General features: G+C 34.4%; 1 protein-coding gene across 5 annotated transcripts in view; it reads left to right on the top strand.

The window, feature by feature from the left end:
- LOC121407449 (nucleolar and coiled-body phosphoprotein 1-like) overlaps positions 1–16,414 on the top strand; it is an 83,263-nt gene extending 66,849 nt beyond the window's left edge. For all 5 annotated transcript variants that reach the window (XM_041598520.1, XM_041598521.1, XM_041598525.1 and 2 more), the window contains 3 exons: positions 1,281–1,343; positions 13,695–13,828; positions 15,376–16,414. In XM_041598520.1, coding sequence (XP_041454454.1) covers positions 1,281–1,343; positions 13,695–13,828; positions 15,376–15,490 — 312 coding nt within the window. In that variant the 3' untranslated portion in view covers positions 15,491–16,414. The remainder of the gene's footprint in view (positions 1–1,280; positions 1,344–13,694; positions 13,829–15,375) is intronic.
- Positions 16,415–16,614: the final 200 nt, after the last annotated feature.

The following is a 16,614-nucleotide window of genomic DNA, read 5'->3' as shown; positions in this document are numbered from 1 at the left end:
GAAAATCACTGACACAGATAATCACATGTGGGCACGTGCATTCATTATTGCGCGGAAAGAAACCCGTCAATTGACAGGATGCCTTGCTTATCTTGCTAATTACTAAGTAATTAACTCATTTTCTGCCAGAATCATTTGGCACATGATACATTTGAACTCTTGGTGGTCTTTTTGTTAGATTATGTGATCATTAGAAGTACCACTGGAATTCATGCTCAAAGTTAGTTTTCTCAGCCTTAGAATGATAGGCAGCTTATACAGATTTTAAAAATCTTGACAAAGAAATATGAACAATAGCATTGACAGGTTTTTATAGCCATAGGTGCCATTATGATTCAAAACTGACTATAAATATTAGCATGTTTTGCTTTGCTTATGAAGTTTATTTACTTGATCATGACATGGTTACAACCTCTTTAATAAACTTACGATCTAAACATGTGATCATGTAATGACTTTGATGAAAATATTAACTTGATTGATTTTTCTATGGTATTTCAAAATGTAGAAAGGATGAAAAGGGCAATTTGTGCTTACTGAACTATTTATGACTAATAGGACTGGAAGGTATTTTGTAAAGCTGTTCGTAAGTTACAAGCTACTTTAAGAATGACTGGTGATCCTGAAGTTATACACACCAGATTTCCATTGGCGTTGATTTTAGTTCAGACTAAGAAAGGGTAACCACTCACCAGTCATTCTTAAATTCACTTGTAACTTAAGAACAGCTTTATGAAACATCCACCAGGTGTTATTGGTTGTAATGATACATGATTGAATAGCACTCAATCAAATCTAATAAAGCATTTCTAGAAGACTTACATCCAATAGCAAGTCTATTCGGGATCCCCAAATATGTCACATTTGCAATATCTGCAAGGAGTATGCATCAATTTGCTTCAGCTGAAATTGATTTATCAATTGTAAAACAACAATAAAACTTTGCAATTGATGTATGATGTGAAATATTTTCTTGCAACACCCCCTAATGTAAACACCAAAAACAGAATTTGTTAACATTAGCTTGCCATTTTCCAGTCATTCATAAACTTGTAAATTTAGAAACTACAAGTATGAACCCCTTCTTGTTTTTGATGAGACATAATAAATTGCACTTTGTCTTTACCTATTACTCTTCATGAACAACCTGTAAAATTAATTTACATGATATTTTAGTAATGATTAGTTTAAACCAAGATGTTTATAATTCATGCCTTTATTTTGATGTTAATCTATTTGTGTCTTCCCCCCCCCCCCTCATTTCTTTTTACTGAATACAGGAAAGAGCAGTGACAGCAGAAAATACCATAACCAAACTTAAAGCTGAGATTAAACAACTTAAGGTGAGATTTTTTATATACAATAAGAATTATGAAAAGTCTTCGTCTGAGCAGCCATTCTTTGCAACGAGACAACTTGACATAGGGTGTCAAGTGAAATTAATTAAAAACAGCTCAACAACTAAAGTTCAAAGATTGTCTTTATTCATCCATATCAGACATTTGTTTTGTTAACAACTTAAAGTCAATTGACATCAAAATACCATATTAATCATATAAAGCTATTATTACATTATAATTATATACAGTAAATTTGAATACACATTTACATAATGACTTCAAACAGATTAGCCTCCATTTGAATATTAGATGACAATAATTAAGTAGGAATGCAATTACTAACATTGAAATAACTAGTAATTATTATTTCAGTACAAACAATTTAGTATTTTGTTCCAATAATAAAAATTAAGGAAGTATTAACATACTAATCCCAACAGTCACCATATTGCCTCCAAAAAGGCTTCATTTAGGTGTGTGTGTATATTCCGATTTTGATTATCAGAGAAAATAGGAGAAAAGTTATGAGATAAAATTATTTGAGTAGACAGATTGTATTAATGATATATAATACAAACATTTTAAGCCATATCCAACCTTTTTTTATTACAATTTTATGAAATTCAGGTGAGATCTTAGAAAGTATACACTACGTTTGTGGTTTCATGATAAAATGGCAAAATAACAGATTAAAAATCATTGTTGTGTCTAAGTTTTGATCAAAGCAGGCTATGATTTTGCCAAGGCAAAAAATTCAAGGCATAAGGAGCAGAAAAACAACAAACATCCCTACGTTTTACCATAAATAACTCTGATTGACATAGGAACGAATATATTGCTTTCACACCATTCTTGAAACGTACAAATATTTTGGCAGAAAGCTGTCTCGTCTTCATTTTTTACTAGGCCCAGAATAACAGTATCATCTGCATACTTTATGATCGATACGCTCTGACTTCTGCCTTACAATCGTTTGTGTGAAAAGGATGGACAGTAGTGCCGGAAGCACACAACGTGAAGATGAACCTGTATTAACACCCATTGTTATGGATATCGCAATTTATACTTTAACCATTTGCCTACAATATCAGAGAGAGAAAAGAAGATATATTTAGCTATTCACATTTTTAGGTGTAAAATTCTTTTTTTTTTTTAAATCTTCCAACTTCCCCTGAGGCTGTCCTGTAATTCACACTCTAATGTCACAAGATTTTCATAACACATGGTTGACTCAAAATATACATCATTTCTAGGTATCAATAATTTGTGGCATCTTTTATTGAGCATGATTTGTGTTTATAGTCAATACCCTGATTGAGCAAGTAAAGAAATATAGGTACTTGGCCTTAAAATGTTGAAATTTGAAGGAAATATTGTGCAAATCACAATGGCATATTTACTAGCTGTTATGGATGAATCACCAAGAATTCCTTGCTACAATGGAGGAACATGTATGGAGTATTGGTAGTAGTCATCATGGATGATAGGTACTTGGCCTTAAAATGTTGAAATTTTAAGGAAATATTGTGCAAATCACAATGGCATATTTACTAGCTGTTATGGATGAATCACCAAGAATTCCTTGCTACAATGGAGGAACATGTATGGAGTATTGGTAGTAGTCATCATGGATGTACCACCAAGAATTCCGTGCTGCAATGGAGGTACATGTATGAAATACTGGTAGCTGCCATCATGGATGTACCAAAAATAATTCCTTGCTGCAATGGAGGTACATGTATGAAATACTGGTAGCTGTCACTGATGTACCACCAAGAATTCCTTGCTGTGATGGAGGTACATGCATAGAATACTGGTAGCTGTTATCATGGATGAACCACCAAGAATTCCTTGCTGTGATGGAGGTACATGTATGGAATATTGATAGCTGTAATGGATGTACCACCAAGAATTCCTTGCTGCAATGGAGGTACATGTATGGAATACTGGTAGCTGTCATCATGGATGAACCACCAAGAATTCCTTGCTGTGATGGAGGTACATGCATGGAATATTGATAGCTGTAATGGATGTACCACCAAGAATTCCTTGCTGCAATGGAGGTACATGTATGGAATACTGGTAGTAGTCATCATGGATGTACCACCAAGAATTCCTTGCTACAAGGGAGATACATGTATGGAATACTGGTAGTAGTCATAATGGATGTACCACCAAGAATTCCTTGCTGTGATGGAGGTACATGCATGGAATACTGGTAGCTGTCACTGATGTACCACCAAGAATTCCTTGCTACAAGGGAGGTACATGTATGGAATATTGGTAGTTGTCATCATGGATGTACCACCAAGAATTCCTTGCTGTGATGGAGGTACATGCATGGAATACTGGTAGCTGTCACTGATGTACCACCAAGAATTCCTTGCTGTGATGGAAGTACATGCATGGAATACTGATATCTGTCATGGATGTACCACCAAGAATTCCTTGCTGTGATGGAGGTACATGTATGGAATCCTGGTAGTAGTCATAATGGATGTACCACCAAGAATTCCTTGCTGTGATGGAGGTACATGTATGGAATCCTGGTAGTAGTCATAATGGATGTACCACCAAGAATTCCTTGCTGTGATGGAGGTACATGCATGGAATACTGGTAGCTGTCATGGATGTACCACCAAGAATTCCTTGCTGTGATGGAAGTACATGCATGGAATACTGATATCTGTCATGGATGTACCACCAAGAATTCCTTGCTGTGATGGAGGTACATGTATGGAATACTGGTAGTAGTCATCATGGATGTACCACCAAGAATTCCTTGCTGTGATGGAGGTACAGGTATGGAATACTGGTAGTAGTCATAATGGATGTACTACCAAGAATTCCTTGATGTGATGGAGGTACATGCATGGAATACTGGTAGCTGTCATTGATGTACCACCAAGAATTCCTGGCTACAAGGGAGGTACATGTTTGGAGTACTGGTAGCTGTCATCATGGATGTACCACCAAGCATTCCTTGCTGTGATGGAGGTACATGTATGGAGTATTGGTAGCTGTCAAGAAGTCCTTGCCTTCCAGTCTTGTTTCAGCTTCTGAAAGTGAACTGAGTGACAGAGGATCCATATTCGTTCCAGTATGTCATGGGTTAACATGTTGACAACTGAAATCTAGCTCCACCCAAGAGTTTCCACTAAACAACCTCTTTGTGTCCACTAGGCTATGGGTTAACCTGCTGACTGCAGAACTTGGTAATTCCCTTAAGCTTTGTACAGGGATTATCCTGTTCTAGTAGGTAATGGGTTAAACTGTTGATTGCTGATAAGTACCTTACAATTCTAGTAGGCGATGGGTTAAAATGCTGATGACCGAATGCTGTAATTCTCATAGGCTTTGTAAAGGTAACGCCCAGTTCCAGTAAGCAATGGGAAAGCCTATTGACTACTGAATTCAGTAATTTCCATATGCTTAGGGCAGGTACTTCCCAGTGGGTTTAAGGCATTGATCTGTGGACTTCATTTTGACTTGCTTTATTTCACAGTTTTCAAGTTGTCTTCATTACTTTTCTATATAACAAAGTCATATACTTGTCATGTGAACCATTTATCTAATTTCCAGTATAACAAAGTATTACCCTATTGTACAATGCCTACTTAGCTTGTTGTACGCGATCAAATGGGAGGCTGAATGTCACACATTCGTACCGTTGCACACAAGACGTACCATCTAAATTTCATATTTTCGCTAGATTGCGGGGTGTTGTACAACAAAAATAGCGAATATTCTTATTCGTGCAATGGTGCGAGATTTCGCATTCGGTGAAAGAAAGAAACGCTCTATTTAACTCGGCTAATGCCTCGGTGAAAGAAAGAAACGCTCTATTTAACTCGGCTAATGCCTCGTTGAATAGAGCGTCTTTCTTTCATCTCATGCGAAATCTCGCACCATCGCACTCATGCCTATTCGCTATTTGTATACTATTGCACTTGTCCAATTTTCCTTTTGACTATAAAATGAAATGGTCATTAGACAAAATAACAATTATACCAAGTGATCAAGAGTTTAAACTGACTACTAAATTATGAGGTTCCCATTTACTTTGTACAGGGAGCAGTTGGTTCCAGTACCATAGGCAATGGGTTAAGTGGTCATTAGACCTAGTTATTCCATTAAGTGCCAGCAAGAAAAAAAATGAAAGGTGGACTAAAACACCTAAGCTCATGGGAAGACCAATAAAAATGTTCTACTGTTGAAATCAGTAAACCTTGTTATTGAAAAACAACTTACAATATAAAGTTTAAAATCAGTAAGTAAACAACATGAATAAAATCATTTTTTAAATTCAACCGAATGACCACTATTACAGCTTTATGCATTCACTTCAAGTTTTGCAGTATGGGGAGAAATGGTGCCTGTGACTTTGCTAATCTGTATCTGGATGCTACAAATTATATCCTTTAAAAAAGGATTATGTCCAAATATTTACTTTTGAAGTGGCTGGTAAAGGAATCTTGTTGAAATTCAGCTGGGTGTTAATTGAGATGCAAAGGAAATGAGGTTAAAACTGGTCTTAAAGTAGACCTGCTGGCTGTGTTTGATTATTTTTAGAATACTGAACAGCCTCCAATAATTTGTTCCAATTTTCAAATAATGATGATTATAGCTGGATTTATATACCTCTGTTCGCCAGAGGATACAGAGTACAACTATTATTACACCGGCTTTAGCGAGTGCTGCCAATTTATCCTACTAGGTGGAGGTACCTTTTATTTTGTATTAATATCTGGCATTCTAATCTTTATAAGAAATTTTAGTGACAATTTATATGCTTTCTTTTGATCTGTTGATTCTTTGTGAAAATTTATTTGTACATTTGAAAACATCAAGCGCCCTTTTTGGTAATTTTTTGTTTGCTTCTTAAAAAATTCTTATGAACACCTTAGTTATTGCATATCACTGAAAAGCTGAAAACAAATGATATCCTGCAATTTTCTGCACATTAAAGCCTCTTTCAAAGTTTGGTAAATTATGCCCCATAAGTGCATGTCACTATTCCAGGTCATTACTAAATTATTCATATGAACAACAACAACTACATGTCGCAGTAAGTAGCATGAACTCTCAAAGACCAGGGCCCCATCTTACAAAGAGTTAAAATGATCTAATCAATCATAACTCTATGGAAATCCATCAGTGTCACAATTTTTTCTACATGAAATTTGTAAAATGTCCTTTGTAAACACAAAGGAGAACACACCAAATTGTCAAGAAATCAATGAATTTAAGGATATACATTCATATCTAGAAAAATTTTTTAACAAACATTCATTTTATATATAGACTTTGCTGGCTTTCCATAGTTGCGATTGATCGGATCAATTGCAACTCTTTGTAAGACGGCCCCTAGAGCCCATCTTTATATTGGGTGATGATTGGATCCTAATAATATCAAGTTATGAGTGAACTTATTATAAATGCAATGATCCCCCCCCCCCGACGAGTTTGATACGATGATGACGTTTCTAGAGTTGAACTCTGATAATGATCATAATATTCCATCCTAGATCTCCTCTTACCCTGACAGGCATTTATCAGCTAGGACCTAAATATATACAGACATGATATTTTTAGGACTAAAATTGCAAGTTGTCCCAGTGATAAGTGACATAAAATGTTGATTTGTAGAAGGGAAGTTGATGAACTTGGTTGATTAACCCGTTGACTTCTTCTGAATTCTGTAATTCCCATAGGCTTTACCTATCCAGGAATTACTAGAATGGTCTTTCACAAAGATTCCAGTCTGTTTTAAAAATCTTTAAACAACAGAAAAAATAAATGTTCCTGGAATAGAACAACACTTGTTAGAATTATTAGAATATGTAGATAAATTCAATCTAACATGTGATATGTCCGGAAAATATACAGATTAATGAGCGAATGAAGACCGGAAAAACTACTGAAAATGCCAATCCGTTTATAGTGTGGTCAAATGTTGTTTTCTGTGTTAGCTACACCAGGAAAAGCACATGTTGATAAAATGAGTATAATTTTAAGAAAGCCTGATTTATTTTGATTTTATTTTGTTGTAAATAAGCATTCTGGTGTATGATAAACTTCCAACCATTTTCTGTCAAAATTAGATTTCTATACCAGAACTCAAAACTTGGCTTCAAAATTGTAACACATCACTGCTTGTTCAGATAGATATTGAGTTCTACCACGTATTCACCAATGGCCCTTTAACATAAAGCTTAGCATTTGATTTCTATGATTGATTGCATTGATTATTGATTATGGTCAATCTTAAGTATTAGCCCCCACAGTCAATTGCTGAGCCAATCACTAAGATAATCTCTATTAAGGAGTGAGGTCTTATAACATTTGCCAGATGAATAATTTATTTTTTTATAAATTCTGAAACTACTTCATTTGATTATTGGTACCGTAAGTGATTTTGAGCATTTTTTTTTGCCCATCCAGTTTGTAAAAAGTAAAAAAAACATGATAATAGATAAAGAAATCTAAATCTTGTTTTTGGAATTTGATATCCTTTTCACACAATAGTGGTTAGTAATCATTAGTGCTAATTGGAAGAATACCAATGATATCACACACTCACCTTTCGCTACGTATTTGAAAAGAAAGTCAGTTCTGTAGTCACGCTATGTATCTAAGCAAATATTTTGAATATTTGAAATTTTGTTTAATTTCTTGGAATGTAATTAAGAGTTAATAGCTTAATCATGTTATTCATTTCACCTTTTTTCAAACTTAGCTAAACTTATCAAATTTTTATGAAACTTTCAATGTATATTTATTTGTTTGATTTTGCTATATTCATTTGAAATTTTTGAGTGGACGTAAACTTTAAACTTGATATTTTGATAATAGTTTTGTATTGAGTATTATGAAAGCAATGCTACTTTTGACTACCCCCTTTCTGTAGAACTCTATTTTTAAAAATGGAAATAAAGGAGAAATTTTGATGGTTGACCTCAAAAGATTTAACTTAAATAGTCCAAGGTTCTTTCTTGTTTTAGATACTTCTATCATGAGCAATGGTTAATAAACCTTTGTTTGATTAGAGCCTATAATTAGTTTTGCAAAATTAAACTAAAGGTTATTCTTTTTCAAATAATATGACATGCATATATGTTGCCCAAAAGATTCTATTTAAAATCTGATTAAAAAAAATGAATTACAATTAAAAAGAAATGTCCCCAGCATGTATGTTATTTTTCTATTCAATGACTTGGAGACAGATATCAGCTTTAATTGCATTGCTTTCTTGTATATCGATTAAAGGGCTTTTATTGAGAAAATGTCATTAATAAGAGAGGCTGTTGTCATTCTGATATCCGATTTAATGGCCAAATAATAATTCTCCCCTAAAAAAAACATTAAAATATACATATGGTTTATTTTATCAGATTTGAATGAGTGGGGCTGATGTCATTCTGATGTCTGATATAATGGCCAAATTATAGTTTGAACTAAAAGATTTTTCAATTAAAATTAAAATTTGGTTACTTTAATCAGATTTGATTGTAAGAATGGTCCATTGTATATTATACATTGTTGAATCTTTACAAAAAGTGTTAGACAGGCTTTGTAAATTGAGCACCCTAGTACCAGGGGTATGAGAGTTAATTTTTAAGCTGATTTCAACTTATTTTAACTTTACTCTGTACAAAAGTGTGCAAGCTCTTTCAATGTCAGCATATTTTTTCAAATGAGCACTCTTCAGTTTTTTTTTTAAATTAACATTCTTCAGCTTTTTTTAGCTCTTTTTATTTGTTCTCTTTCACACCCCTATATTACTCAGCCTATCTAACTTGTTCTTGTACTAAGAAATCGGGCATCGCCAGCTGATAATTGATAATAATTAGCCAGGAAAGACAGTTACACGCAGGAGGGCTATTTTAGGGTATTTTCAGGTCAGCTGATGACACCAAGGAGAGTTCTAAATCACACCCAATAAACCCAATATTGTGTGTGAAGTTTGGACGGCAAAAGTGTAGTGTTATATTGGGTAGTAGTTGTTAAAGTCTGCCTGTAAAGCTCCATTAAAGGTTAGTATTTTGAATTTATAATTGAGTATCGTCTAACATTCCGGTATTATACAAGTCTTGTGGTCATTGGATGTTTTTCAGCTGTTAGAATTCAAATATGCCATCTATCGCCCTCACAAAATAGGTCTTAGATGCTTGCATTGCAGATTTTGTAATTGAATATTAGAATGTTACAAAGATGATATTCTGAAATTTTTTAGCTCATTCCATGTTCAAGAAAGGGTTTTATATTTGTAAACAAGACAAAAATGTACAGCTAATTTATTTTTTAAGGCAACCGATCAAAATAGAATTTGTAGATTTATATCAAACCCTTTACATCATAATTTGTAGGGTACTGATGTTTTCAGGTATCTATATGAATTGGAATAGTGACATGCACTTTGAGGGATTTGCCAAAACTAAAGATAGACTTTCAGGGCCTATTTCTATCAGCACAAGTTTTCAAATAATCCTGACGATTCTGATGTAGAAAATTTTTCCAATTAATTCTTTATTGAAATCATTTGAAATGGAAAAAAAATCGGTTAGCTAATTTTGTGTGATTAAGATCAAAATAGCAATACAGAATCATCTTAGATTTTTTTCACCATAATAACATGTAATTTGGTGACCAGCTGATTTTAAATGGTTTATTTTCATTATTGACAAGCTGACTTGCAAGAAAAGGTATGCTTTGGTTTTGGCTTGGGATGAATAGAAAAATGACACCAGTAGCAGATCCAATAGGGGGTGGGGATTTAGAGGAATTTTTGATGAAAAGGTGGAGCCCCATTAATCATGAGGCCCCATTTCATAAAGAGTTACAACTATTGTAACTTTGCCATTATGGCAACTACCATGGGAACCTTGATTTTGATTGGCTGCTGAGCCCTGTTGCCATGGTAGTTGCCATAATGGCAAAGTTACAATAGTTGTAACACTTTATCAAATGTGCCCCTGGTTTCATTGCTGAATGACATCGTACCATCACATGCCAGCCATGGACCAACAGTTATGAAGTGGAGCCTATAAACTGATATTCGAAACCAAAGCGAGAATTTCCCTTTTTGGTTGATTAAGATTGAGTTCCTTGAATTTCAAATCCCGAAGAGGTTTATTTGGTACATATAATTTTTCAGATTAAAGGGGGAGTTCACCCTTACAAAAAGTTTATTGTAAAAATAGAAAATCCATCAGTGATTGAATTTGTGACGTCATATGCAAGCAGCTTCCTATACAGCATGAAGTTCAAAAAATGAAATCTAATTTTCTCAAAAAAAATAAAAAGGTTTTATTGTACCTTCAGTATATCATTACACAAATCCTTTGTTACCAACTTTTAAAAAAATGTTAGTCATGAACCATTAAAGAGAAATGCCAGTATTTGCAGTAAACACTGATTTCATGAGAAAGTTTGTAAAACCAGGCTTAATTGTCAGTATATCAACGAGGATCTAGATCTGGTACAGTTACATAAACTGAGTTTTGTGAAATCTTAAAATCTATGCTGAAAAATGTTCACACTGAAGATCACCAACACAGAAAGGCACACGTGGGACAGTGTATTATTATTGCTAAAATAAAGACCCGACCTAAGTGACCGAATCCGCGCTTATTTTGCTTATTTCTCAGCAATTACACAATTTCTTCCAGAATCCTTTGGCACATATTTTTTATTCATACAAACAGACACTTGGGTGGCCATTATATTAGATTCTTTAAAAAATTCATTTTGAGATCGTTACCAGAACTGGAATTTATCTTTAAAGATTCAAAATTCATGAATTTTATGTTCCATAACATATGGAGTAGCTTCTACTGTATGTGCCATCACAAATAGAAAGCTTAAAATTGTAACAACTTCATCTTAGATGGATTTTTCTCAAATCTTCACCAATGTGCTTTATTTTGGGGTATTTATTCAATTTTTTTAATTTAAACATATTTCATCAGCGTGAAATTCACCTTTAAGCAAACTTGAGCTGATATAGATCCACCTTTGAAGAGAATGATACCGTAATGCAGCATGCCACCTGTTTGGAGAGGAGAGGGATCACTGAAGGGTTTATGGGTGTTCTAATCCATCATGGGTTTACAGTAGAACTAGAACTGATACTCTAGTTTCCTTTTGGCCTAATTCATGATGATCTGGGCTCAAGCTGGTTAGTTGATCGGAGAACAAATCCAATGACTGATTGAACATTGACCACAATGTACAACAGTCATGAAAATCAATTGTATGATCAGTTACTAATTTTTGTGAAATGCAGGCCCTGTACTTGAGATAGATAATTGCCTTTGAATGCCATTGTTTTAATTGAGTAAGTGTCTTTTAAACCATCTGTCTGGATTCAGCTGTCCTGACCAAGCTAGCTGTATAATGCTTTCAAATGGATTTAAAGAACAATGAACGTTTCCTTACCAAGTACAACTGCACTTTCCTAATTTTGCATAAAATTGTATGCCCCTTTATGAGTTAAAAGGTAGTTTTCTCTATAGATTTTAGTTTCTTTCACAGGAAAGAGATAGATATTGTCCTATTTTATATTTGTTTGTCTTTTGCAAATACCCAAGGTCAATTAGCTACCTAAGACATATTCAAACCTTCCTGCATAACAATGTCAAATTAAAAAAAAAAGTTAATACTAGAAATTGAGGTGTTATAATTGAGATCTCTGGGTGTTCCTTGAGAACCACAACCTTAAGTAGCCTTTGAAAAAAACACCAAAGAGTGTTCAAGTAATGTCAACCAAAGGTGTTGTAATTTCACCACCATAGCATATACCACATTATGATATAATGTCTCTATGGGCTTCAAAAGGATTTGGATATTATTACCCAGCTTTAGCTAAAAAAGCCTTTTATAGCACTCAAGTATTTCAAGGAATAAATTCCTGCCAGTACAGTTACCTCACCTGGGTTGAGTGCAGCACATTGTGGATCAATTTCTTGCCAAAGAAAAAAAAGTGTAGACTATTTGGAGGATGGATAATGCTTTCACATCTTGTTTAGATCATTAGATTGATTCATCCCTTTAAGGTGCCTATACATGAATTGTTTTATGAATGAAGACTTCACTGAACATACTCCCTTTGCACAGAGAGAGAGAAAAAAAGAGCCATGCCCTTTGCATTAACCAAACATGTCATTTCCTATCTCGCTACCACTGTCTGGCAAGCCAACATTCTTCTCAAGCTACCAAACCACCATGGGGCCCCCCTTGCCTGGATTTAGAAACATTATTAACACATCCTGGGAGGGGGATGTCTTGTTGCCATAGCAACATAAAAATTACATTGTCGGCAAGGTTGATATGTAAAGCTTTTTGCAGTCTGCAATCTCAGACCATAATTAGCCCTTCACTACAAGTAGGTTCTGGCAGAAGTCTAGTGGTAACCTGTTCAAGTTGTCTGAATATGCAGCCTAAGATCCCTGCCAATTGACTTGTGTACAGAAGACCCCTCTTGAAATTGAAAAAGCAAGTTTGTCTGTGCTAGTCTTGTGTAAAGACCAACTTCTTGATATAAGGTTTCAATCAGGGTCTGTGCCTGCGGACAAAAAGTCTAGGACAAGTGACCACCTGGCTATGCCCATTGTACATTAGATGTGGAGCACAGTATCAGTACACAATGCCTGTTCAAATTCAGTAGTCTGAAAATTAAGTCTATTTTAGGAGCATATCACATTTCAACGAAACAAGCTTTCATCAGCAGACTAAGCCTTTTGTTCTGATTATTATTTTTGATGTCCTTAATAAACTTACCACCCAACAGCTTCATTTAGTGTGCGGGCACAGATTTGTATTATTTCATCTGCGCATGGGTATGGAAGTGATCAGATCAAAATTCAATTATGAAGCAGTCATGGAATGTGGCATTCGGTTCTTATGAAGAAAAATCATCATTAGAAAAAAATTTATATATTGATAACTAAGTTGTATTGTAGATGGCAAAAATTGCCCAAAAGGCTATATTAGTATTCATTTTGCATTTTATCAAAGGTAAAATTTAGTTCTGAATGTGAATTTGAAAGGGGAGAAAATTGTCTCAATTGATTATGAAAAGCTCTTTACAATGCATCTAAGAACAGGTGTTTTTGTAAAAAAAAACAGAATTCCCAATTAATGATGAATAATTGAGCAGATTGCGGTTGAATTGATACACACTGTGCACAGAGAAGTGTGTGTGGAAATGCACCTGAATTGGCTACTCGATGGTTGGTATGTTTTACTTGTTATCTGTAGATATTATTTCTTACGATATTCTTCCTAAATGCCATGAAATGAATTTCATATTTTGTTTATCTGCAAAGTCTTCATATTTACAATTCATTTCAGAGTGAACTGGGTGGTGGAAGCTCTGGTAAACAAAAGACGGAAGAGAACAAAGAATTAAAAGATATCAGAGAAAAGGCCAACGCAGCTTCACTCAAACTTGCCACTGCAGCTAAAGAGGCAGAAACAAACATCAAGTAAGTATTGCATTCATCATATTGTATCATATCATATCTCGCAAAAACAGAATTGGAACTCATTTTTAGGGGCATTTTACCGTCTGATCTCAAAATACTTTAGACTCAAAACGAAAACAAAGACATCTTCTTAGAATGAGCATCCAAGTTTGGTGTTAGATAATGAAATCTGATACTGTTAGCTGAAGGATGTCAGGAAAATCAAGAGAAGCAGACCATGATTATAATCACATGGATGCTTCTGCAATGGGATGAAGAAATCTCAGGAAATCATGCCACAGAACTTGGGGTCAGATATAGATATTGCTCTATGATGGGAAGAAAGAAAGCAGACTTTATAATTCAGGGGGAGGAAGAAACTTACTTTGATAGGAGTAATTATTTATCATTTTTATTTTGTCAGGGCTATTCTGAAAACAGTCAGTCATGGCTCAGTTATGAAAAAAAGTGCTGTTATACCAAACAAATTTTCAAAGCATTTGTTAGTTTTAAATTGTCTTTTCTGGGCAGCGATTATGGCTCCTATGTCAGTAGAAACATGATAATGTCTAAATATCATTATGAGTAATATGATTGTTCTGATGTTTGCCTATTCATTGAAGATAAATTCATGAACTTATAGGCCTTATAGCCTTGGATCCATTTTTTGAATTCCAGTTTAGGCCATTGTCTGTATTAAAATTATGGGAAGCCCCCCCCCAAAAAAAAAAAAAATAATGATAATAAAAAAAAAATTAACATTGCACTTACATTAAATGTTTCCTATCTTTACTTGACACTCTTTCGTTTTTGAATGAAGAAGATAAATATTTCAGAATTTTTTCACAGTCAGTATTAAATGATTTGATTGTCAAATTAGCTGATAAAATATAAATGTACTGTTAGAGATTCCTGCCACAGATGGCTATCCATACTGAAACCACAACTTTACGACCAGAGTTCAAATCAACTCGAGTTCAGAATATGGGCCTTTGACATTATGATTATCCCAAGGAAAGTAGATTGTGGTATTCGTAGATGGAGACTATCCAATAAAAGACACTTCCTTTTCCTTTCCCTTCTCAGTGCAACACTTGCCCCAAAATGTCATTGCAAGTCTTGATAGCTTGCCAATGTTAAAGTAAATTTAGAATGTTCTCAAATTCATGTTGAAGGTAATATTTGATTTTATTTGATTTGCATTTATTTTTTTGGCTCTTGTTTTCATTTAGAATTCATAATAATGTATACATGATAAACAAAGGATAATGATAATAATAATATAGGGTATTAATATTGCACACATATCCACCTTGTTAAGCTAGGCGATCATAACGCACACAGCTTTTTAAGGAGTTACTTCCTACCGGTACCCATTTACCTCACCTGGGTTGAGTGCAGCACACTGTGGATCAGATCAGGATAAGTGCTGTGATACAATTTTTTTTTCTCCATAATACATCTTTCTTATTTTCTTGAAAAACAATATTACTGATTATAGACACATCGGAGCTTTTAAATTTTGTGGTTACCGTCATTTTTTCTTGTTTGCTTTCTTCCCCCTGCAGGCAACTCATGTCTGGTGTAGATGTCCTTAAAGTGTTGGCAGAGACATTAGCCTGCATCGATAGAATATCTGAAGACAAATCGGACAAGCCAAAGTCGTTTGGGACAGCTCTTTGATGAATCTCAAACCTTACATCACTGCATCACTCTTGGTCTTTCATGTCGAGCTTGAAGAAACCCTTTCTGTACTCCAGTGTGTACAGAAGGATGTGTTCGTGGAAAGAGAAAGAACAAGGAACACAAACTCTAGAAGAAGATATACTATTTTGAAAAGGAAACAATCACTTTTGTCAAAGACATAGTTGCATTACATACCGTTTGGATTATTGATTATTTTGAATGGGGGCCACAAAGTAACTGAAATCAATTCTGAATGTTTTGAAAGCAGTGCTAGGTGTGGTTTTCACGGGAGTCGCAAATTTAGGAAGTGTGTTTGCAAAGGATGCAAATGTCAAAACATATCAACGTTTCCCTTGCAACTATTTACTTCATCTTGTATATACCATTGAGAAACTACAGCCAGTCAACATAAACAAAGAAAATATGAATAATTAATCTGACATTTGCGCCCTTTGCAAAACACTTGTGAGCCCTGTACAGTTAGCATCTGAACTTTTGTTATAGAGCACAACTTTTTCAGGTAAATTTTTTCAAATTCAATGTTTATAATTCCATCATGTATTTGGTAGGTAAATTTGATTTCAATTTTCCTCTTCAAAAATTGCGATGACTGGATTGTCAAACAGACAAGAAAAAAATGCCTCCACCATCGCCAGATCAGACAGATATTACACATTTAATTTCTCAAGTTTTCAAAAAAAAAATTATCATAAGGCCACCAAGCAGGGAATCCACAGGTATTGGAATGTGCTATCAAATATGTAATACAGAAAATATTTAATGAATAATGGACCACTGAGGTTACAGTAAAGCCCAATAGGCTATCATTTTAATGATGATACCTGGGCACCATCTTACAAAGAGTTACAATTGATCCGATCAACCTCAAGTATATGGAAAGCCATCAATGTCATATTTTTTCTTTAGAATATTTGCATATTGTCCTTTGAAAACCAAGAGAAGCACACTGAATTTTCAAAAAAAAACTATGAATGCGTGAATATATATCATATCTAGAAAATATTTTGAACAAACATGTATTTTAGGTGTTGACATTGCTGGCTTTCAATCTTAACACTTTGTAATATGGGGCCAGAAATATCACCATCAGACACATTGCA

The sequence above is a fragment of the Lytechinus variegatus genome, chromosome 2 (genome assembly GCF_018143015.1).
Source record: "Lytechinus variegatus isolate NC3 chromosome 2, Lvar_3.0, whole genome shotgun sequence".
Lineage (NCBI taxonomy): Eukaryota > Metazoa > Echinodermata > Echinoidea > Temnopleuroida > Toxopneustidae > Lytechinus > Lytechinus variegatus.
This window is presented reverse-complemented; position numbering and strand designations above follow the sequence as displayed.